Below are 25951 nucleotides of genomic sequence, written 5' to 3' on the forward strand. Positions count from 1 at the left end.
CTCATGCTTTCCCACCACGTGCCTTCTCAATCACACACAAACCCATCCACCACCATTGTGCATGTGTGCGTCAGTGCGTGCCCCAGTTGACTATGGTTTCATGGTACTTCGAGACACGCCTTTTTCCTCAAGCTGTTGTGGCTCTCTTCCTGTGTCACCTAGTTGTTTGACACAGTCAAGCAGTCCTCCATTGGTGGGAGCTGATCCTGTCCCTGGTGAAGGAGTGTGGCTGGCTGTCTTCATTGGCCCCCCTCATTTCATGCTTTTATCAGACTATCTGACCCTCTCACAAGTTTGAGCAAGAAACCTGAGGTGAGGAGTTTGGGGAACAAAGTGACCATGGGGTCCTCAGGATTTGTGGGAACTGTCACAGAGCTGCCAGATCTTGTTTTCTGTTGACTGTGAGTATGCTCACTGTGTCTGGGTTTTCTTCTGTACCCAGTCACACAGTGGGCAAGTCCGTGACTTTCTGGTCAATTTTAGCTTATTAAAGCTCTGTGGGCCACTTCAACTCACAGCACGTGATTGTAATTCTATAATACATCTAATTTTGTCTTATGTAATGTCAGAAACTTGATTTCCATGCAAAGGTCAGCCAGCCTCCCTGCCCTGCTGCTGAAGCCAGAGACCAGTAGACTCCTCTCTTTCACCAGTCCTCTCCCTCTCCTGCTTTAACATTTAACTGGCAGTTTTATTATTGTCATTATTTTAAGCCTGTCAGTTTCTTTCTCTTTAGGAATTTAGAACTATTTCTGACTGTTCTGAAAATGGGGCCAGGAGAGGAAGGAACGTGAAGACCTCCAAGTCTGCTTTCTACCCGTCCTACGCAAGGACAGCCTTACTGCGTGGGTAGGATTCCTCTGCCTAGGATATGTTAGTGGGTTTCTTCAGAAACCCCATCCCCACCCCAGTGCTGAGGCCGGCACACATGTAGTTCCAGGCAGTCAGTCTACTGGCACCCAAGCTGCCTCTGCTCCTCGACGTGGTCCTACAAGGAAGGACTTAAATCAAGGCCCATGCTCTGGGGACTGGCACATTTCACTGGTACAGGATAAAGGCCGGCCTGTCATACCCAACCAGTGATATTTTCACTACAGGGTCCTGAAGTGAAGCGCTGAAAGGCTGTCTGTAATTTGAGGGTAAAGCCAGGGCCATCCCATCTCTTCTCCGCAGGATGGAGTGTGGGATCTCTGGACAAAGAAGGAGCCATTAGTATAAAGAACTCTCCAGAAATCCAGGAAGATCTTTTTAAATATTCCTCCTCTGACTTTTTTTTAAAAAGGGATTTTAAAAAATTATGTATAAGTATATGTCACATGTACCCACATGCCTACGGAGGCTAGAGGAGGGCACTGGCATCTCTGAAACGGGATTTACAGGAACGTGAGGGCCATCTGATGTAGGTACTGGGGTCTCAAGTGTCTGGGAGAAGAGCGAGCCCTCTTAACTGATGAGGTATGTCTCTGGCACCAGTCCTCTGACAGTGTTAGGCTGAGTGAGAGCTTTAAATGCATTTGGTCCACAGCTTAGATCCCCCTTCTCTGTTTGTTTGTGCTGTTGTTTTGACTTTTTTAAAAAATGGGGGCAGTCTATCACACTATAGCTAAAGCTGACCTGGATGTCACTATATAACCCAGACTGGGCTCAAACTCATGGTAATCCTCCTGCCTCAGCTTCCTTTCCTCCTCCCTGCATTCTCTGTCACTCCAGGGGAGGGATGGAACCCAGAGCTCACACATTAGCCTCACATGGTATCACTGAGCTAACCTCAATCCCTGACTGTGATGTGAAGGGAGGGTTGGTTTTGAGGAGTGAGCTATTGTCCTCAAGCTTCAGTGGCCTCATTTGACATCTCTGAGATACTCTAGTGACACAGGACCTATGGCTTATCATTGCACCAGTCCCCTTACTTTGGCCACTTAAGATATATATATGTGTGTGTGTGTGTGTGTGTGTGTGTGTGTGTGTGTGTGTATATATGCATATATATATATATATATATATATATATCTTATACATCAACAATGAACTATGTTCAAACACATTTGGGAGGATTTATCTTGAATAAATTGTGGGAAATGATATTAATAGATTATCACGATGAGCTACTGTCTATTAAATTAAAAAAATCATTTTATGATTAAAAATGAAAACTTGTAATTCCTGACTTTGAAGACTAATTTCTCTTGCTGATATGATGATGTATCTAAGCAAACCATCACTGTGTAGAGAATACGCCCATTCACTGTTAAACGGGTTTTTCAGAGCAGGTATGTATCATGGGATGTCTTCTCTTTTTCCCATTTCCCTCTGACTCAGTGGTTCTCAATCTTCCTAATACCATGATCCTTACTACAGTTCCTCACGTTGTGGTGACCCTCGACCACAAAATTATTTTTGTTAAAATTACAGCTATTCCATAACCGTAATTTTTGCTATGGTTATGGATTGTAATGCAAGTACTTCTGAAGATAGAGGCTTATCAAAAGAATCTCAACCCACAGGCTGAAAACGGCTGAACAGCTCACAAGGGCTGACCCGCTCAGAACCAAGTGATCTTATGTCCACAGACACATCTGCTGTTATAAAGTATAATACATCTCTGTAGTGAGAATTTTGGGCTACTTAAAAAGCACAGAAGTATTATGGGAATATGTTTTCATTTTTATCCCAGGTGTGGGATATGGGGCTGCTTCAGACTGTCCACAGCAGCTGACTATGATTTGCCTTCTGCGGGGGATATAATTTTGCCAGCGGCAGATAGTTTCTGCAGTTGTGTGATGTTTGGAATTCTGAGGACTTCTCATAGGGTGTATAAATGCTAGGGCCCCTAAGAGGAGGGGTGGGCTGTTGGCTGTTGTTAGTCAGAGTTTGTTAAATAGTCAACCTCACAGAAGAAACAAGAAGAAATTAGATATTCTGATGGCATAGATCAAACTTGCCCTAAGGGACTCGATGCCCCTCATCGGCAGGAAGTAGTCTTTCTCCCTCTATCCTTTTTCCTCTCCTGTCTAGTGTTAGGGGGTTGAAAGGATGGAGAAATGGTGGTGAAGGGTGAAAGGAAGAAGAACTCACAAACTAGCCAAAGATGAGTTACACATCTCACTTTTAGGGTTTCATGTAAATTTTGCACATTATAACTTATTAATAAAGTCTCCTTGAAAAAAATGGATATGATTTCTTGGAAAGTATAAAGGGGCAGGAAGAACACCTCAAAAGAGCAGCTGAGTTTACACATTAACGTTATCATGCTCACTGTATCTTGAGGGAAAATGGGACTTGAGTTCATCACAGGTGAAAGGTTAAATGGACCCTGGGAAGTGTCTAATTTATCCTGAGACATGGTCCCCAACCCAGGGCTGCCTATGAAGACCTGGGGAGGGGTCATTGCTCACCTTCTATCAGGTGTCTCTTTATTAAGAGAGACACAGCTTGAAATTTTCAGTGCTCATGTCTCCGGCTGCCACTGTTCTCCAGAATCAAAGCTCTCATCATGACCTTAATCATGCTTCAGGTCATAGATGGTTTCCTCAAGATCATGGATGCCACAGTTGTTACAGTAACCACCCTCAGGAAGAAGAAAGCGAGAGTGATCACGTGAAGCAGGTGTGGGGGAACAGAATAAACACAATGTGGAAAGAGCCTGGGAGCCATAAAGCATTTTTATTGCCACTGCTGGACTATGACTTGGCCACAGCATGGGCAGACGTGAGCCAAACAGTCCAGTGAAACTTGGGGTAATAAACTTAAAGCACACACTGTGCCATTGCTCCTACTTCCTGGGCTGCTTGGTCCCTGCTCCCTTTTTATGTAATTTAGTGCATTAACCATTCTCACTATGGTGGCCATTGTGGGTTTAGCCAGAAGGAGCTGCTTCCCGGGAGTGAAGCAGCTTTCAGCGCCCTCTGGTCACCCCAGCCGATTTCCACTTACCAACTCCACCCTCACCTCTATCACTACTCACTGGTCCCCGAGCTGGTGTCTTCATAGAGCTGTACAGGCACATACACCTCTGCTAATCATCCCTTAAAAAGAGACTGCATCCTTGGGGCTGAGCTAGGGGTGGGAGTTTGAAGGAACAGGTGCCGCTCTCGCTGACCCCTCATTTCCAAGCACCACATAAACACAACATCAGTGATTTGGACTTTTGTTTCATGGTTACTTTTAAAAGAATTTCATTCATAAAACCTTTCGGATGCAGGAATTCCTATGCATTTTCTCTGGTTTTGTATGTATGTCTGTGAGGGGTGTGTGCGTGTGTGTGTGTGTGTGTGTGTGTGTGTGTGTGTGTGTGTACACGCATGGGGAAGTACATGTAAACATGGTGCATGTACGTGTCCAGGCACTTGTGCCTGTGGAAGTCAGAGAGATCCACATTGAGTATCTTCCTCAATTGCTCTCCATCTTTTTTATTCATGTATGTGAATTTTTTTTCCTGCATGTGTGGCTGCGTACCATGTGCATGCATGACATTCCATTGCCATGAGCATTCCTGACATCCACAGAGCTCAGAAGAGAGTATCCGATCCCCTGGGGCTAGAACTATGTGCATCGTGAGCTGCCCTGTGGGTGCTGGGAATTGATCTTCTGGAAGAGCAGCCAGTGCTCTTAACCTCTGAGCCATCTCTCCAGCCCCTCCTTATTATTTGAGACACAACTTCTCGCTGAACCCAGAGCTTGCCAATTCAGCCATACTGACTGGCTACAAACTGTGCAGATCCCCTGTCTTTGCCTCCCAGCCCTGGGATTACAGGTACCTTCTACCATGCCTGGCTTTTATGTGGGTTTTAGTGATATTAACTCAGGTCCTTGTCTTTGTATAGCATGCACTTTACCCACTGAGCTATCTCCAGGCCTTTACTATATTCTTAGAGCAGCCCTCCCATTCTTTTCAGCACAGCTTGCTCAAAGTATAGCTAGTGCTACACACACACACACACACACACACACACACACACACACACAGAGAGAGAGAGAGAGAGACAGAGAGAGAGAGAGACAGACAGACAGACACATACATATATATATATATGCAAAACACCCTTTGAAAGTACAGTTTACTTTTAAATAGTAAGCAGGGGTGGATCAAGCCAGTGGGCTTAAATAAGAATTTAAGCTTTCAGGTGTCCAGATACTTGGAAAAGCATAAATATCTTATCTCCATGGCAATTGGCTACTCAGGAATTCCTAGGGAGGATATTGTATCTGTTGAAGAAAAGAAAATTGTCAAAGTAGCTGCCATTTCGAAGGCTCTCCTTGACAGATGTGCAGAGTATAGAAATCTATGTATTATTGAATAATTCTTTTTAATATGCCTAAGAATAAGCTGTTTGTAAGCCTGTTTACATTCTCACCATCTGGGTGCATTCTGTCGCCCATCTGTTTCGTGTAATTATGTAATTATCAATATAAGGAAAGAATAGGTGATATAATTAACAAGAAAAACTGGTCCACACTGGAGGGAAAAAAATGGCATGCATCTGCTGAATGGCTTTTTGTTTCTTGATCTTCATTGTCAACTGTTGTTCCCCCACTCCCCCCACCCCACCTTCAGGAGTTAGGAGAACTGTGTTTGCCTTTCTCTCTCTCTCTCTCTCTCTCTCTCTCTCTCTCTCACACACACACACACACACACACAGACACACACACGCACACACACACACGCACACATGCACACACACACTTATGCAGAAAGCAAATTTTAAAAGTATTCCTTGAGCCAGCACCACTGTGAAGAAGCCTCCTTAGTGTTGTGCATGACTCTTTCCCACTGGGATAGACCAGATAGTCATTTCCAGAAAATACAGCATGAACAGTTAGAGGTCTAGGAAAGTTGTAAATTAATTAGTGACAGATGGGAGGGTTGGGTGAGTGTGTGGCCTCTCATGGAACATTTGTAAGAAAACTGCTTTGGAAAAAAAATTCCCATACTGTTTTTGTTTTAATGGTAAGACTTAAGCAGTATATGCCATTTTAAAATAGGACAAAGAGTCCCAGTGGGTTCAGTTAACTTCTACATAATGCCTCTAAAGTTCATCCTTGAAGAAGTCTCTTTGTGTCATGGAGACTTGGGGTAGATGCATGGAACTCAGACCACTGGGTTGCACAGCGAAGACTCCCTTCCTCAGCACTGAGGACAGCTATGGTGGGATAGTAGCCTCCCAACTCTGAGTACCCACCCATAGCTTGGGGCCAGCCGTAGGTTGGTAGGCAGGCATATTCATGAGAGAGCATACTGATTTCCTGTGACTCCCACCCTGACACCAACTTCGCCTGTTGATCCCTAATTCAGGTCAACAAAAGATAGCCGCTACTCATAGGCTGCCCAACAGTACAGGTAGCCAGTACTCCAGAGACCTAGTCTTGGCCAGATCTTGGATTTCCACCCTAAGACACAGGAAAAAAAAATGGAGTGGGCTCCCTGGTTCTATTCAAGGTGGAAGTGGGAAGTCTCAAATATTCATCCACTAATTTAAAATTTATTCAGGAACAGGACCGAGATTCCAATTTCCTGCTGGGTTTACAAGAACATCTTTCTCTGACTTTCCCTGGGAGGTGAGGGTAGGGTCTGCCTTTCAGAGTGTTTCTGATAGGTGAAAGGAAAGAGGAGAGAAGACTCCATGAGTTTCACTCCAATAAAATTATACAGGCTTTTAGAGTAACATCACTCATCAAAACATCAAGCCCTTACAAGGCAGGATATAAGTCTCCTAGTCAGTCATTTCTTAATTTGAACCCAGAACTCTCTGTCTCCTACCCACCCACCCCTGCCTCCCCCGCAAGGCAGTGCTTCAGGCTCACAGTAGGGCTCACCCCATGTCCTCTCTCTAGGTGACAATTTGAGATTTTATTCTAGAGCCCCATCTTCAATGTGCCCCTGAGCTTTACCAGCTAAAGGGAGAAGTTCTCCAGGGCAGCGCTGGCTTCTCCACCTTCCAACGTGTCCATCGAGCAAGCAAAGTTCCCACCAACGCCTCTCTTTGTTCCATTCAATCAAACACTATTATTCTTTGCCAAATCCTCAAAAGAGACAGTAACCACCCGCCTTCTATCTGTATTTTTTTCATTATTAACTCAAAGCAACGGATACTCATAAGACAAACATATAAAAGAAAATTACTGGCATGTTTGAGGACATATTTCTAAAGGAGAGGATTGGGGAACAAATGCAGCTCAGTTACTCAAGAGATTTTGTTGCTTTGACTTTATATTCGTTTCCTTAATCCAAAATTTAAGTCGTCTAATTGCAACCATAACTGATGAATTCATTAAGGTTTTTAAAGGGAAGCATACCATTTAATCCCTAAAGAACCTTTCTTCTGCCACTTATGGTATTGAAAAAAGGTTTAAACAATTATTTTCTTTTCATGAAACATTTCAGCTACCATGTTGACTACTTAACAAAAGAGCACAAAGTGACTGTTCTTCAAGGCAAAATTATTTTTAAAGAGCTATTTGCATATACATAGTCATGTTCGACCAAAAAAAAAAAATAGAAATTTTGGGGAATCCTTATCTTCTATACCGAAACAAAAACTGTTAGCACTTAGACTGAATGGCTCCCATTCAACCCTCAAAAGCAACATTAATTTTTCAAGTGGTAACTGTTGCTCAAGATGCTACTGCGCCTGCTCGATAAATGTTTAATGATTTGGTAGTGCATGCATGGCTTAAAATCCATTATTTATTGCACCTTACTTTGCTCGCCTGGCAAAGGTGACGGTTTTAAAGCCCCCCCAGCAGTCATGCAAACACATTTAGATGAAACCAGTGGCTGATAATAAATTTCCTTACTGTAAATGTCAGTGGGTTTCATGTGTTGCTGACATTACATCTTGTTTGGAAGCTGAAGGCTACACAGTTAGCGGACTCGCCAGATGGTGTCATTAACACGAATGCTGGGACTGTTTACCACTGACATGCGTGTGAGAAATTAAAAGTACGTGACCTCTCTTTACACCAACCCAAGTGAGATGTTAACGGTGATCGGGTGTTAATTATGGCGCGCAACGGTCCTCCTCTCCCTCCTGTCAGCCATTCCAAAGGATTTTAGGAAGAAAAGTTTGTGTTTGAGCAAAAGGAGGAATTTTCCTAAGGGTTTGTGTTTGTTTTGTGTTTCTGATGTGAGGCTTCCCGGAAGTCACACCTGCCAGCATAGCTTTTACCCTCCAGAGCAGCAATCCAGTTCCCATCAGGACATCTAGGCACAGGGAAGCCTTTGTGCTAATTAATTATAGAATATTGTTCTCACTGTTTGGTTTTGTTTTCAAAACTTGGGGTATACCAAACACTTAACTTTTGGGGGAGGGGAGTTTCTACTGGGAGCAGGCAACCGGTGGCACTTAAATAATGTCAAAATCGTCAGGAAATTAATTCAAAGAGGAAACAGGTGGGAATTTTTAAAGCAGTTGCTTTCGTGCTGGGGACTGAAATCCTTCTCTTGCCTGACCTGATGTGAAATATCTGGCCAGCCGAATCGGCCTGCCACCTTCTGTTGAGAAGCATCTCTCACTTTTGTTCACAAGAGCCACTCCCATTTATTGTGTCCCCGCCTTCCTTCCTGCTGTGGTTTCTGCTTAGCTGCCTGCCGGCCCCTTTTCATTTCAATTTAAAAAGAAGGTGGATTTGTTTTATTCCTCCCTCCAAGTCCTCCACTTGGACCAAGAGGCAGTTCCATTGATTCTGACCAAATTCCTTTGAACTTCATTTGTGGCCTTAGCTTACTCTGTAGGAATGTTCAGAAAAGCCTATTCTTTCGAGACACCCATTGTACATTGCTTGTACAATAGCCCGAGTGAGCCTTTTGGTATGCAGAATTTTAAAGTCGTGTGAAAGAGAATGCAAACCGTTGTTCACACTGGGATAAAAGGAGGAACCCTAATTTCTTGAGAGGGAATTGGAGATACAGTTGGACGTCAACAGAAATACCGAGGCCGGGTAAAAAAAGAGCATTGTGCACAGAGGCACCCACTAGACCCCTAAAAGCAGTCACGTGTGTTAGTCAGTTCACTGGACATGTGTGCGCTGAAACGTACCCAGGAGCAAAACTAAAGAAGCAGGAAGAGAAAAAAATTCAAAGCAAAACCAAACTATACCTAGAAACGGCACTCACTGGTACAGAAAGTCTCAGAATAAGGGCTGTTTTCCAGAGCTGTCACTTTGTAGCAGATGCCCAGGGGCTGAACCCCAGCAGTGCAGGGCCACTTGCCCAGTGTGCACCAAACAGCTTATTCTCTGCAGGAATAGAGTTTTCATTTCACTCTGGGTTCAGAGATGTGCCAAATAATACTGGCTAACGGGAGGTAGTGAAGCGCATACGGTTGGCCCTCAGCCACCCTTCCCGCTTCTTCCTTAACCCCTGGTCCTTTTCTTGTCTCCTCCCACGGTTGCGTCCTATATTTCCGGGCATGCCCGTTCTGCCTTCCGAGACCTAGTCTGTGAACCTATGCATAGAGCCTGACTGACCTGCATGTTCTGTTCAGCCTCGCTCTGGCTCCCCCCATCCCCGCCCCCGCCATTAGTTAGTTCTCTCCTTTGTCTGCCCGGAGATACTCTGTTGATTTTTGCAAATCCAGCTCAGCTGTCACTTTCTCTGGGAATCCTTCCCTGACTTTTCCTACTGTCTTGGGCCAGCTGATTCCAGGGCTTCCCAGCTGAGTCCAGACCTGCATCCTGGAGCACAGTCCCACCTACTCTACTGACCCCCAGTCCCAGGAGCTAAATGAACACGTGTTCCTTTAATCCTGTGCATTTTCAATACATTCATCACACAGCAGTAGCTTCCCCATACACTGCCCCTCTCACAGACACTGCATCCTATTTGCTTGCCTGTGTCCTCTTTAAGGCAATGACTATGCCTCATTTACACCTCAGCTCTTAGACCAGCGCCCACTACATGCAGCTGTTGTAGTTAGCTGGTGCGTTAAGCTTTGAGCTAACCACGTGATCTATGAAGAGGCTCTCCACATGGCCACATAAGCAGCCCACATTCTTATGTACTTACGGTTCCTACCGACAAGTTAGACTGGCTTTGTTGCTAGCAATGATAAAACCAGGCCCCAAATGGAGTTACTTATTTTTAAAAGTCCAAATTACCAAACTAAGCCCTAGGTTGCTTGTTTAAAAGTTCCAACCTCTGAAAAAACCAGCTGAGAGATGATAGCTAACTCCCATTAAGATGAGAAAACGTTGCCTCTAACCCTATAAGGGTAGTAACTTTGAAGAGACTAATTTCAGGCCCATTCACAACCACCTTGGAAACAAGAAGGGCTGGAGAGTGATGGCAGACACCAACAGCCAGTGGTTTAATCAGCCATGACTACCTGATGAAGCAGCCATAGGAACCCAAGTCAAAGGTTTTAGAGAACCTCCATGTGGAGATACTGGGAATGTAGCACACCTGGAGGGCATGTGGAAGCCTCGTGACCCTTGTCATGCTCAATGTGACTGGCCAGGTCTGGGTTCTACCCTTTTATGATAAACTCATGGCCTGGTAAGTCAGCTGTTTCTCTTGAGTTCTCTGAGCCACTGAGGAAGGGTCATGGGAATCTCTAACTTACGGACAGTTAGTTGGTCAGAAGCACAGGCAACAAACGACTTGTGATTAGCAATGAAGGTGCCCCTGGGAGCAGGCCTGGGGAGCCGAAATCCAGGAACTGAACTGAACCGGAGGTCACTCAACTGCTACTGGAAAGTTTCTTGATATGGTGGAAACTGCGTGTGTTTGGAGTCAAGCATTGGGTGTGAGAGAAAGGGAAGGGGGTGAGGCTTGAAGAGGCAGAGCGGGTGGGGTTTTTTTGTTGTTGTCCCCCCAGCCCCCGATTCTAACGAGTTTTTTACGGAGTGGAAAGCTTTACTCCTATCTACCCGTATGCAAGTGTCATTCTTTCGGGAGCGCGCAGGTTAATAGGAAGAATGCTGCAGTCACTTCTGCAGTATTTTCTGCAGCTGTTTCTGACTTCGGAGGTAGAATTCTTGTTTGATGTGCTAATGTGAGGAGCTGTCCCATAGGCATATGGATTTGAGAATGAATACATAGTCACATGCTAAGTCAGCAAGGTTTTGTTTTTTAAGGGATGTACCAAGAAGCAGGTGGTGTGGTTCAGCAGGTAAAGACTCTCGATGAGCCTGGGGGCCTGAGTTCAGTCAACCCCCAGAGCCCATGTGGTGGAACAGACTGTAAGCTGTCCTCTGACTTCTACACATGTGCTGTGGCAGGTGTGTACTTACACACGCACGGAGACGGGAGGCAGCTAAAAAATGGTTTCATTATAGTGTCTTGTGAGAAATAAATTAAAATGAGATCCGTTTGAACTATACAGGTCGCACTCTTAGAATGATGCAAGCTGAACACTGGGTTTTGTAGAACGTTTCTCTGCCATGGATTAACCTCACTGCTGCCTTTTGCCCTGTGCTTGCTCCAGAGAAGCCATTTCTCCAGTTTGTGGTTGACATCGGTGATCGTAAGATCAGAGATCCCAGGATCAAATTCTCCACAGACAGGATTCTATGGAAGTGTTGTGCAGGCTCAGGACATTGCTACACCTTTGACCCTTGACCCTGTTTGTAGCAGGAGGGTCAGAACCTAGAGCTGCTCAGGTTTGTCTTGACATGGATTCTAATGTGCTGTACACTGGGGTTAATGGTTTGGAACAGTGCCTAGAAGTTAGCAGTGACGCCCCTTTGCCACCGTCTGCGTATTGTATAAAATCGTCGTGTTTTTAACAGCTACATGACTTACTTGCTCAGGATGCTATTTGGTTAGTAAGTGAAGCAACCCCCTAATCATATCAAGTCTAAGACATCATTTTCAAGATACAAATTTATTTCATATACAATTCAGGAAAAAAATGTGGCCAATTAAACCATGACACAATGTCTGAGTGAAAATCCAGAACAGCACATGTATCAGTTATGCAAGCCATTGCTTTGAAATTCCTCTCATCTCTTCTTAGAAGGGAGGCTTATGTTCTCTTCAAGAGCACTTATTTTTTTTTTTGTGGGGTCATGGGGAGAATATTCTATATGAATTTCAGTAAGAAAGTATAACATGGCTTCACGTAGTTTTATTTTGCTCCTAAAACCACACTCAATATTACACCACAAGAAAATACGGAATGGCCGCCATTTCTCCACTAAGCGATATTCACCTCATTGATAGCAAACTTGTCTACTGCTGTTTAGTTTCTGGCCTTTATGGGGATAAAACAATTGTTTATTCCAATGCCGAATTATGCTATATTCCTCTGGAAGACATTATCAGGAGCAGCTAAGCTCAAAGTACTGTCTACGTAGCCTACAACTCTTGTGACGTGGCAAAAGCAAGCTCACCCTTGAACAGATAAAGACTACCATGTTGCTCTGCCTGCCTGTTCCACTGTGATTGTCAAGGAGAGAATGGCTGAAGGGCCAATCTCAGGAATGCCAGCCCGGAAAAAATATGTAAACTTGACCTGATGAGACCACCACCATTACTCCATTCAACCTACAAAACGTGCTTTTCTGATATAAAATGACCACAAATCATCCAATCAGTAAATCAGCAAATGAATAGAGCAATCAGTTTTTAAAAGCAGAAACAGAAATGGCCAATAAAAATATGTGTGTGTGTGTGTGCGGCCTTAGCCATCAGAGGGAATGCAAAAATCAAGCTTCTTTGAAACTTCCTCATCCCAGTCAGAATGGCTGTCATCAAGAAAACAGAGGACAACAGATGCCAGTGAGGGTTCAGAGGAAGGAGGACCCCCAAGTCACTGCTGGTGAGAGCGCAAGCCGATTCGGTCACTATGGAAATCAACAGGGAGGCTCCTCAAAAACCTGAAAACAGAACAGCCATATGATCCGGCTATGCCGTCCTGGGCATCTCTCCAAAGGGATCCATGTCGGCACACTATGGGGATACTTACACATCCGTGTTTACTCCACACCGTTTACAACAACCAAAACATGCAGCCAGCCGAGATGCTCGCCCGCAGATGGAGTGGATAAAGAAAATGCAGCGTGTAAACGCGCGGAGCTTCACTCAGGTGCAAAGGAGAACTAAATTACATCCTTAGAGTAGAACTGGAGATCTTCCCACTAAACAAAGCGAAGTAGGTCCGCCATCACATGTTCTCCATACGGAATCCAGCTATGTATGTGATGTCTACATAAATAGGATATAAACATAGAGGAGAGATGGGGGTGGTGAGGGGTCCTAAAGGGAAGGCAGAGCAAGAGAGGAAACGAGAGGAGCAAAAGGAAGTATAAGTATGTTCTCTCTCATACAAGGAACCTAGGTGTGCGTGTGTGAAAATGTATGCACACACATACACATATATACACATACACATTTATATGACATGAAATGGAGGGAGATGGCTTGTGGGCGAGGAGAATGAGATGAGCAAGGAGGGGGTTGGGAGGGTGAATACGAGCAATGACACACTTCTATTAAAATGTCACCAAGCCCTTATTTTGTACACCAAGAGAAACATGTAAATGAAATAAATAGAACAATAAGGAAACCTAAAAGGAAGGACAGTTACAAATCAAGTGGGAGCAACAATGGCGGTGGGTAAGTAGGAAGCACAGGTGCAGGAAGGGGTGGGGCCGATGGAGTGGCTGAGGAAACATGCAAGTGACTCATTAGATAAAGGCTCCAGTTGCCAGGCCACACCCTATCCTCTACACCCATCCCTTCTGCTACTGTTAGTGATACGGAGGCAGCCATATACAAAGTAATAGGGAGTTGAACTATGGGAACACGTCTCCTCCTATTTGGGCTACTGAGACGTTGTTGGAATGGAAACTCTGGGACAGCTGCTTAAAGAGAGTCTCTCTCTCTCTCTCTCTCTCTCTCTCTCTCTCTCTCTCTCTCCTTCTTCTGCCTGGGTTGAGAACATAATGTCTGCATCTCCAGCAGCCACCTGGACTGTACTTGTAGATGGAAATCAGCAACAAGAGAGCAAGTTGTGCAGATACAAACCCATGCCTCTGGTCAGTTTATAGCTCTACCTCCATAGAACCCCGGGCTGCGTCCTTTCAGATTTCCACTCTGCATAAGTGACACATTCCATCTTCTCTAGGCCATTTGCAGTTAGGTTTGTGCCTTGTATGATCCGGAGCATAACTGTAACAGGTACAGGAGCCGTCCTTCTTTCTCCAGGTAACATGCATACAGTTCATGAGAATACCACGAGAATCTCTTGAGCTCCCACTTCGTGCCAGAATAACATGAAGATTGTGAAGGAATGGACGGTATGGTAAAGGTACTGATATTTTGCATCGGCAAAGCGAGTGCTAGGTTCACTTCATGAATATCTAGTGGATGTTGTGCATTGGATGTAAAATGTTCTCACACAGTCTCATGGGTCTGAACACTTGGCCCTAGCTGGGAGAGTTGTAGGAAGTTGGGTCATTTTAGGAGGGGGACCTAACTGGAGGATGCATGCAGGATGAGCTTCTTGGGTTCCAGCTTGGCCAGACCCTTGCTGAAACTTTCTCTACAGTATAACCAGCTACCTCAAGCTCCCACTGCCACAGCAGGGAACCGTTCCCAATGCCATGGTTTCCCTGCTACAATAGACCATAATACTCTGAACCCTGAGTCCTGATAAATCCTTCCTCCCATATGTAGTTTTAGTCAGGCATCCATCGAGCACTTTGAGTGTGCCCTGGTATGGGGGAGGGGAAGTGGCAGCGAGCAAACCCTGCAATGACTGACGTCCATTTTTTTTTTTTTTTTTTTTTTTTTTTTTAGGTAGGATAAGGTTTATTTCAGCTCATAGTTTCTCATTAAGTCCATGACTGCAGAAAGTCAGGGCAGGAACTCATACGGGGCAGGAACTTGGAGGTAGGGGCTGATGCAGAGGCTATGGAGGAGTGCTGCTTACTGACTTGCTCCCCATGACTTACTCAGCCTGCTATCTCATAGAATCATCAGCCCAGGGGGTGGTACTGCTCACTGTGAGCTGGCCCTATCATCAAACATCAGTAAATATAAAAAAAAAAAACAACAAAAAAACAAAAAACACCACAGGATTGCTCAGAGGCCAATCTGGTGTGGATGTTTTTCCAATTGAAGTCAAGTTGACATAAAACTAGGCAGCACTGTGGCCATAGCTCTATTGGTTTATTTCTGGGTTCTGTCTTCTGCTGTCTAGTTGCCTGTTATACTGTTATATGCCAGTACCAGGCTGGTTTTTCCAACCCTCATAGTTTGTTTTTTTTTTTTTTTTTTTTTTTTTGCCTCAAAAAGTGACATTTATTCAGAGAGAGAGAGAGAGAGAGAGAGAGAGAACAAAACAAAAAAACAAAAACAAGATGTCCCTTGGCTCCCTTCCCTCCCCCCTCCAGCTGTTCCTCAGCCCCGCCCCCAGGACTGAACCCTGGGCTAGGGCCAGGTAGCAGGACAGCCCCTCAAATGAGGTCAGCAACGTTGAGGGGCATCTCTTCAATGGAGGTGTTGTAGAAAGTCTCAATGTTTCGAAGAGTCCTCTTGTCTTCTTCTGTCACCATGTTACTAGCCACACCTTTCCGGCCAAACCGACCACCTCGACCGCTTCTGTGGACGTAGTTTTCCCTGTTGGTGGGAAGGTCTTAATTGATGACTAAGGAGACCTGCTGCACATCAATGCCTCTGGCCAACAGGTCAGTGGTAATTAATACTCTGCTAGAGCCAGACCGGAACTCCCTCATGATCAGTCTCGTTCCTTTTGGTCCATATCTCCATGCATGGCAGAAACCGTGAAATCCCGGGCATGCATCTTCTCAGCGAGCCAGTCCACCTTCCTTCTGGTGTTGATAAGGATTACTGCCTACGTGATGGTCAGTGTTTCATACAAGTCACACAATGTGTCGAGCTTCCACTCCTCTCGTTCCACATTGATGTAGAATTGGCGGATCTTTGAGTGTGCCCTGGTATGGGGGAGGGGAAGTGGCAGCGAGCAAACCCTGCAATGATTGACGTCCATTCTTGACCCATGCACTCCAGTTTCACGTATGTTCTTCCAGTGTCGATCAGGAAGCCCAAGAGTGTCCCCGGGTCACTCTCCCTCAAAGGATATGAATGGAACCACTTGATTTTATTTATTTTTTCTTTCTGAAATCTCCACAAGGTAGAATTGTTTGGAGCCCCACCTCCCCTACCCAAGAGAAAAAATAAGGGGATATGTCATCAAATAAGACTCAAAACCACAACGGTGTCTATGCAGACTTCCTATGCTCTACCAGACAGAGGTGTTAGCCTCTGGGTTTTAAAAAAACACGGATGACCTTGTGAAGCTGCATGTTGTGTTGTGTTTGTGGAAGGCACTTCCAGTGATGACCACACCTTTTGTTTACTGGGTGAAGACTGTGATACTTTGCCCTAAAGAGGTCCCACTGGTGAACTTTGAACTTCAGAGCTCACCCTGACATTTGCGGCACTGTGAATCCGTCATCGTTTGTTTGATTTTTACTCTGTGAAAACAGAGGGTTTCTCAAAGAGAAGCCAGAGAACTAGGAAGCCCAAGGGGGGAATAATCACACATATAAAGCAAAAGCAGGCTTATTAAGGGTTTCAGACATTTTACTCCTAATGGGTTAGAAGCCCTGCGTCCTCCATTTCGTGTGCGGACCGAGGGCCCTTTGAAGTCTTTGGAAGCTTTCTGTAACAAAAAGCTGCATGCACATGGGTGTGAGCCGAAACTGAGCTTATTGTTTTGCTCTTTAAAGATGTGTTTTTGGAGATTTGCCTTTCTTTTCATATGGCCTTGGAGAGATGTGTGATTCTACCTCGAGCTGCGTCTCTGCCTGGAAAGCGCCAAGTGCGTATAGGCTTCCTTTATCCAGTAGTCTGCATGTCTGCCTGCCGAGGGGGCAGAGCCGGCTGTAATTTAGCTCCATTTCACACTGGAACAAATTAAGGAAAAGAGGCTCAGGACCTCAACCAGGGCCAGAACTTGGCTACACTGATGGTGCCTGCCCAGTCTGTCCCCAAAGGCAGATCATAACTATGAAAGAAATGCTCTTGGAAAGAAAGACATTGTCACTTGGTGTCTGTTATGTGCTGATACTTATAGTTATTGTAGCCGCTTTCTAGTTCACTGGCTTAGTTGTAAGATTAGTAACGTCAGATTTTGGATCCAGCTTTTTAAAATAGTTTTACTTGTTATTAATGTGCGTGGGTGCATGTATGCCACAGCTCTGTGTGGTGGGTTCAGTCCCCTCACCTTTATGTGGGTTCAGGCTTCTTAAGCATCAAGTCCATTGCCGAGCCATCATGTGTGGCCTGGATCTATTCATAAAATAGAGTTTTAATAATGTTTCATCATCGTTATAACTCAATTCAGATACAATAAAGAAACTAACTTAAACAGAACAGCAGGATTCAGGTCTATATTACCAGAAAAATTGTATTTGATCAACATTTTATATACATAGAAAAGGTAGCAAATATAGTAAACTCAAAACTCTGTATTTCGTGCTGATTACCACCTGTGACTTGCCACACAAGCTCCACTGAACATACACAGCAACATCGTTCTATCAGAAAAAAATATTAATCCTAAATATTACTAAAAAAGTCAAGGTTATTGATTTAGTCATTTTGGTAACTAGAAAGAGAGCCAACCAGGACGATTTTGAACAATGACGATGACACCAACATTCGCTCCTTTAAAGGGCTCCTGAGAGAGGGCTGGGGAAATGACTTCATTGGTCAGGTGTTTGCCTTGTTTCAGCCCCTAAGAGCAACCCAGAACCCATGTCTAAAAAGCTAAGCACTGCCTAGAGATGCTTCAGCAGTTTACAGCACTCACTGTTTACTCTTGCAGAGGACCAAGTTAGATCCCTGGCTGGAATATGGTGGTTCGTGGCAAACTGCAACACCTGTTCTATGGGGAAATAATGCCCGGTTTGGCCACGCATCTGCATACATGCAAGCCGAAACTCATTTATATAAACAAAAGAAATCTTAAAAAACCAACCAAACAAACAAACAAACACAGCAGCCAAGCCTGGTGTTGTGTGGTTATAACCCCAACGCTGGGGAAGCAAGAGACTCGTGGATCTCTGAGGTTCACTGCCAGCCAGCCTAGACTACTTAGTGGGTGAGCTTTGCAGCAGTGAGAGAACTTGGCACAAACAAAACAAAACAAAACAAAACCCTCACAAGGGAGATGGAACCACGGAAGCAAACCTGAAGTTACTATCTTACCATTGTCCCCAATACCACATGCATGTATGCGTGCACACACACACACACACACACACACACACACACACACACACACACAGTTAGCATTTCCTCCTTGCTCCACCCAACAGTTACCAAGCAACAGCCAGGTACAAGCCTGGCTTGTTATAAAAGAACTGGCCTGTCCCCTCTCCCCTCACTTCCCCCCTCTCCCCCCTCCATGTGTTCCTGGACAGTCTCTTCCTTCTTTCTCTTCTCACTCCCTTTCTCTGCTTCAACTCCCTTCTCATGCCGTAATAAAACCTCCTTTTATACCAGGCCCACCATAGGACTGGTACCTGGGGAGGAGGGAGGCCTCAGCATGGGCCCACTAAGGTATCCCCTCCTGCATCATTACAAAACATATCACAAACACACTCACATACCATACACAAATCACACACACACACACACACACACCCCTCCCCTCCCTCCAGCACCCCACTACACACACAAACACCACAGACATGGAGGGAAGCTTATGAAATGCAAAGTTAAGAATATCTGTTCTTTCATCAGTTTCTTAGTGACCCAAGATGTAGAGACCAGAAGGGCGAGTTCAGACAATGCAAGAGCAAACAGAAGAAATCCCAACCTTACCAAGCAAATACATCTAGGTCGGATCATGGTAGGAAAGAAAGAAAGCAAACAAGACCTGTGAGCCCTATAGTTACCAGCAAGCCCGATGACCCATGTTCAGTTTCCTGGACTGCTCAGGAAGAACTCAGACTTCTGCAAGTTGTGTTCTGACTTCCACACATGTGCCATGAACTATAAAACACACACCTACAGATACACACACACACACACACACACACACACACACACACACACACACACCCCACTACCACTACCACCTGGGAGAAGATTAGAACTGTTGTGTTTTATAGAAAGATAAGGAGAGACAGGAATATGTTTGGTGGAGACAAGGTATGGTGTGGGGGTGCCTCTGCGGGGCCCATGCTGAGGCCTCCCTTCCCGCTGAGGGACCAGCCACACGATGGCATAGTAGGTAGAATAGAGTTTATTCAGGGTATGGGGCGGGGAGTCGAGGGCATAGAAAAAGAGAAAGGTAGAGAGAGGGGAGGAGTAGAGGCCGGCCATGTGCACATGGATAGCGAGGGGGGGGATGGGGGAGAGGGGGAACAGGAGCAAGAGGACAGAGTAAGAGCCAGAAAGCGAGAGAGAGGAGGGGGCAAGGAAACCCCTTTTTAGTGAGTCAGGCACACCTGGCTGTTGCCAGGTAACTGTGGGGCGGAGCTTAGCCTAAATGCGAACAAGAACAGACTTCTGCAAGTTGTGTTCTGACTTCCACACATGTGCCATGAACTATAAAACACACACCTACAGATACACACACACACACACACACACACACACATACACACACACACACCCCACTACCACTACCACCTTATCATGCTCACAGCCAGTCTGCTATGCTCCAACACTCATGGGAAATGGTGATCCTCTTCCCAGTTTCTTATCTCAGCCCTTCACAGCTCCTACCTTACTAGGACTGTGTGTGTTTCGCACACCTCCAAGTTCAGCTCAGAAATATCTTAACTGTTCCCATCTTATTACTTCTTTTTCTATTTCCGGGATGGAACTTAACGTATATGTTTTAAAGCCATTGCTAAAGTCAATGGTGATTTTAAAGACCATTTACTGAATACATCATGACCTAAGGTTAGTCCTTCCTGGTGGCGTACGTGGTTATGCCAACGGTGGGAACCATCCCTTTGTCTAAGATTCTAACTCAATAGGGAGCATTCGAAAAATAGGGTGAGAAATATTGTGGGATGAAGCAGAGAGAAGACTGTGACTTCCTATCCATACCTTCACTGTGTTACATACATGATAAACTCACTGTCCCTCTGTTTATTATTGGAATATTTCAGCTTGCCCACAGAGTGAGTTCCAGGGCAGCCATGGCACTACATAGGGAAACCCTATCTTGAAAAACAAACAAACAAAAGATCAAACCAACCCAAAAAAGACCATAAGGCGCGCATACTTTCTGTGTTTGTCGGGGTGGGGTGGGGTAGCTGAGCTGGTAGGATGCTTGCCTAGCATGCACATAGACTTCAGTTATCTTGAGTACTACATAAAAATGTCTCTGCTGGGCACACACCCACGATCCCAGCACTTGGGAGGTGCAGGCAGGTGGACTGCAAAATCACCCTTATCTGTCTACATAGTGAATTTGAAGCCAGTCTGGACTACTACATGAGACTATATTTAAAAAAAAAAAAGCAAAACCAGCCTCAGTAGATAAGACATGGACCTGACTTTTATTGTTAAGGTGGTGGGGCCCCACAAAGGATCTCTTACTCAGGAGGCATTTTTGGTGGGTGGGGTAGATGCTCATCGTGAAAACACACAAGCTGGCATGGTTCAGAAGACTTCCTTATCTGGTTCTTTCGGTTCTCTTGGGAAAGGGGCTAGCCCTGTTGCCCAGTCCTGCCTGGAGCTCGCGTCTTCCTTCCTCAGGCTCCTGTGTACTGGCTAACAGATGGGCACCACCTTACCTGACCATAGCTATTTTATTCCCTATGCAGATGTAACAGTTTGAAGAAACATAAAGGAAAGATTCTAAGCACCACCCTGCTTCTCGCTTACAGGGAAAACAGATCCTTTAAAGGAAGAAGCAGCACAGCTCACCAGCTTGTCACTTGTCACCAAAGGAGGCTTGGATGAGAGAAAAATCTCAAGGCATTTATAATTGCATCTACAAATTTTTAAAAGATAGCTTCACCACCCCTTCCACCCCTTTGCTTCAGGAGCCTTAATTCTATCTGACAACAAGTGTGTTTTTAATCAAAACCTGGAGACAAAATTGCATTTACAGGAGCAACATTGTGATACACGCTCAGTCTCCTGAGACCAGGCCCCTACCTGGTACTGATCAGTAACTTTTGACACCCCAGAGCCACTCTGCATATTTAGCAGTTACAAAGGTGATTTCTGAGGCCTGGCAGCTGTTGGTGTTAAGGCTATTGTGTGGGGAAACAAAAGCCATTCTGCTCGGCTCAGTCTGCCTTTGTATCTGTGATACTGGAGCCTGTTCATGAGTGATGTCTAATTCTTTACCAGGGAATTTCATTACTGCCTATGGTTTGGTGCCAGTTTACACTTCCCACGGATGGGATGCTGAAGCGAATATCTGAGCCTACCTGCTAATGGAAGGAAGCTTGGCTTTTGACCTCTGTCAAGATGCTTGCGTTTTAAATCTGTTAATTAGACCTGCAAGGAGAGATGGCTTGGCACTTCCTACCTTCACTTCCCTCAACCACTCAACCCAAGACTAGCTAAGCAGACCTGTAGCTTGTTTGTCTCAGAAATTAAGCTGAGTACAGTAGGCCAGTGAGCGTGGAATCCCGGACCACCCACCCAAACCAGGGTGAACTTGATGTCTTGCCTAACTGATGCTTATTTCAAGAATTGCACTTTTGAATAGGAAATGTCTCAACCTAGGAAGTTTTCGGCTGCGTATGCAACTGAATGATGGAGGAAGGCAGTGAGCTTGGTCATTCTCACCTGAGTGATGGAGGAAGGCAGTGAGCTTGGTCATTCTCACCTGAGTGATGGAGGAAGGCAGTGAGCTTGGTCATTCTCACCTGAGTGATGGAGGAAGGCAGTGAGCTTGGTCATTCTCACCTGAGTGATGGAGGAAGGCAGTGAGCTTGGTCATTCTCACCTGAGTGATGGAGGAAGGCAGTGAGCTTGGTCATTCTCACCTGAGTGATGGAGGAAGGCAGTGAGCTTGGTCATTCTCACCTGAGTGATGGAGGAAGGCAGTGAGCTTGGTCATTCTCACCTGCCGCTGGTCCCTAGGCTGTGCCTTTGCTGTTAGAACCTAATGTCCTTCCATCAGACATGAGTAACTTTACCCAGCTAAGGGTTGGGCTCCAGCATATGATTTGTTTGGCCTGGAAACAGGAAGCATCCCTGACTTTCACCTGCCCTTCTCACACTCACACCACTGCTACTCTGGGAATAAGCCCCAGCTGTGTCTTATCAGAAGTAGGGTGTCGGGGGCAGAGAATAAGGTAGCCATTTTGGGTTCACAACTCCACCTGTGGGGCCACACAACTCTGGGCTTCACTCTGATTAGGCCAACCTGGATTATATGTTTAATGTAGTAGGCTAATCATTAAGTAAGGCAGAGTTAGGATTATATAACTTTTCAGTGAAAGGAGATCGATCTATCTTTTTCTTTCTTACTATGTATGTATGTATGTATGTATGTATGTATGTATGTATGTATGTATGTATGTGTCTGTCTTTCTATCTAACTAATCTATCTATCTATCATCTATCCTCTCTCTCTCTCTCTCTGTGTGTGTGTGTGTGTGTGTGTGTGTGTGTGTGTGTGTGTGTGTGTGTGCTCAGAAAGCCAGACAAGGCTGATCAGAAATCTGCCACTGAGGAATCTTCATGATGGTGACAGCATAGCTGAACCAGACTTAGATCAGCACACTTCTTGCTCACCCACAGTGTTATAAGAGAGAACGAGTGACAGTTTTAAGCTAGTGTATTTTGGAATGGTTTGTTACAAAGCACCACGGCGGTGATGTGGGACTGATACTCATTGTGTATGCCACTGAGGAATCCAAAGGTAACGTGGACTTCAGGAAGCAGTTGAAAATCCTTTCTGTCCTGGTTCTCTGTGGTCCTCTGAAGTTCCAATCCAGGATGGTTGGTGTTCTTTAGGATGACTTTGCCATTCCCAGCCACCCATCTGCATCTCGGGCTGTGTAGGAAGCAGGAATGCTTCTGACCTCCTAAGTCATACAACAGGCCTGGCTTCACTCTGATTGGGCCAACTCAGGTCACATGTTTATACTGGGCCAATTGTAGAGTGTGGGTTAAGATTAGTGTTCATTAGACCCTTTTTAAAGATGGATGTGGGCCCAGTCTCTTCCAAAATCCATAGTGTCAATTTAAAGTTGGGGGTGGGGAACAAAACATGCTGGGAGGCACTAGCGATATTAACTATGGAGAGCCTGAATGCTTCCAACTCCCTTTAAAATATATGTGTATATATTAAAATATATGTGTAAATATATGTATATGTATACATATATATACACAAATTTCCATATTGCTAGGCTGACTAGAACTGCACAGGGGGATCATCCCCATCTTGGATGTTAGTGAATGGAGAAACCTAAGGTCATGACACCCAAGGCACTGAATAGGGTTTAAAGTGATCGCCATCAACCTACCAGATTCCTAACTCCTGGGAGCTTGGGATTTTGAGAAGATGAAAAGTGGATTTTGCCTGCTGGGATGTGAGCTTCTGACCCAAAGGATGTATTACTGCTCATTTAGTGTTGATATAGCTATTCACCTGGTGCTGGCTTCCATTGTTTCTTAGGAGAAGTCAGTGGTGATTATAATTCTCTAGACACATGGTACCAAGTATCACCAAATCACAAATAAAAGTGTGTGCTGCATTAAAACTAGAACCCATGACTTTCAGTGTGTTGCCTAATTTTCTTTCAAGGATTACACATCCATCTTACCTGACACACACGCCCTCTCTGTAAAGACTTTTTGTTATTGTCCAGCCCCTTCAGGATAAACCAACCAGGTATGTTATCTGCGTCACTTTTGCAAATATGGATTTTAAAGGGACCACAGTTACTGTCTGTGCTTCTTAGAGTCTCCCCGATACTGGGGCTTCTGAAGACTGAATGGCCCTTAGTATTTAGCAAACTTTCATCATTCAGCAAATGTTTGTCATTCAACAAATACTATCAAGGATCTACTGACTACAGAGTGCAGACTCTGTTAAATGATATGAAAGCTACCAGGGAATAGTCCTTGGCTTTGAGTAATGAAATTTAATTTCATTCAAAATTCTGGACGTAAGGAAAGACAGAGGACTACAATTCCCACCAAATAGCTGGTCTTGTAGGATTATTTACATCACCATCTCTATCACTAAGGACTGTTGGTCTTAATAAACTATCAATTAGACAAAAACATTCAAATCAATCTTTTGTGTGTGACAGAGCCTAACATTTCTCAAATACTTATTTATTTTTAATGTATGTGCATGCCTGTGAGTTTATGTGCACCACATGCCAGCAGGCTCCTGTGGAAGCCAGAAGAGGACTGATTGCCTGGAACTGGAGTGAGAGGAGGCCTTGAGCCCCAGATGTGGCCGACAGCTGAACCACAGTCCTCTGGATGCACAGCAAGTGCTGTTTACCACTGAGCCGTTCCTTCCTGGATTCATTTCCAAAAACACTCGAGTCTACTTTTCCATGACCATTGCCCGGCTGTTATTGGGGCTTGATTTCCTGCAGGGGGTTGGTTTAATAACGCCTTATAATCGTTCATCTGGGTCACTGACTCAGCTACCTTTTCCTCAGGTTTTTCTTTCTCTTTGTTTCCTGGCAGGCGAGTTACGCCTTGAACCACACCAACAGAAAACTAACGTTAGAGCCGAAGGTCACTGTCAACGCCAGAATTGTTGTGGTTGGCGCATCCAGCGTCGGAATTTCATTCCTAGAGACTTTGGTGTTTTGGTGAGTTCTTTTGCTCTGTTTGGTCATTTGGCTGTTTATTTTTGAGAAATAAAAATTCTTTGCTTGTACATTTTATTTATTCAACTTTAATTGCACAGCCCTTATTGGGTTGATTACCTGAGAAGGGTTGCTTTCCTAATGCTTTGCAGTTGTCCGAACATGGGGGCGGTTCTCTCCCCACTTAAGAAAATAGACCGTGAGCCTGTTTGCCCACCCACTGCAGAGCTGTGTGGATGAATTGTCAGTAGCTCTCATGGGATCCCAGCCACCGTCACTTTTTGTGTCGTTTGTGCCTTAGTTGCACATTTGAGTACCTCAGCAAAGATTGTGTGACATAAAATGCATCAAGTTGGTGCCCTCGGACTCCTCCCAGAAAACCTCTGTTCATCCTGTTCTACATGTGTTCACTCTCCTCGAGGCGACCATACAAATAGCATTAAGTCTTTAGGAAGGATTTAGATCCCTAATACCCACACCAGGCAGACAGAATCAGAAACTCCAAAGTGGGGAGAGGGTATGAACCTGAGAGGCTGCAGTGTAACTAGTACTCATACTTTATCTAGCCTTGGCTACGTGATGGCCTCAAACTCACCTAGATCGGCCCACCTCTGCCTCCCAAGTGCTAATATCAAGGCTGTGTGCCACCACGCCTAGCAAATTTTTATTACATTTACTTACTGTATGTGTATGTGGGAGCTTAAAAGCCAGAGGGAGACGGGAAAATCCAGCTCAAGTGACTTCTCTCGAAGCCAACAGTTAGTCCCAGAGACAAGTGGGGTTTCTGGGACATTCGCTGGGGGCCCCCAACAGATCTTTATGCCTGGCTAACAGTAAAATGAGTCAGCTCCACCTTGCTCATCTGAGGGCGCATTAAGCGGAGAAGGAAAAGAACCGGTTGGTTTCCTGTTTTGCTCTCTAGCCAACTTCTTGGACCCTGCAGAAGACAACCTAGGCTAATCAGAGATGCATTGTGCGTTGTGACTGTGGGTCGCAGCGGCGTTCTCATGCTTCAACCCCTTAGTCACTTAGCAGCGTTTAATAGCAGAAATGAAGGGGCACCGTGAGCGTGCACTTCCCTGCGGTTGCTGTGCTGAGTCTGGTGTTTAACTCCCTGCCCGGTCCCTGCTCCCAAGACCCTGATGAATTAGTGGGTGGGGTTTTGAAATCGGGGAAGTCAAGAAAAGGTTATCAACAGGTCTTAAATCTTAATTTG

The 25951-nt window shown here is 45.0% G+C and overlaps 1 protein-coding gene and 1 pseudogene across 8 annotated transcripts in view; one reads left to right on the forward strand and one right to left on the reverse strand.

Annotated features, from left to right (window-relative positions):
• Cfap61 (cilia and flagella associated protein 61) overlaps positions 1 to 25951 on the forward strand; it is a 278920-nt gene that overhangs the window by 123869 nt on the left and 129100 nt on the right. For all 8 annotated transcript variants that reach the window (XM_008762285.4, XM_008762286.3, XM_063285003.1 and 5 more), the window contains one exon: positions 24611 to 24738. In XM_008762285.4, the coding sequence (XP_008760507.2) occupies positions 24611 to 24738 (128 nt within the window). The remainder of the gene's footprint in view (positions 1 to 24610; positions 24739 to 25951) is intronic.
• Positions 15312 to 15993, reverse strand: Eif4a1-ps3 (eukaryotic translation initiation factor 4A1, pseudogene 3; annotated as a pseudogene).

This window comes from Rattus norvegicus, chromosome 3 (genome assembly GCF_036323735.1).
Source record: "Rattus norvegicus strain BN/NHsdMcwi chromosome 3, GRCr8, whole genome shotgun sequence".
Taxonomy (NCBI): domain Eukaryota; kingdom Metazoa; phylum Chordata; class Mammalia; order Rodentia; family Muridae; genus Rattus; species Rattus norvegicus.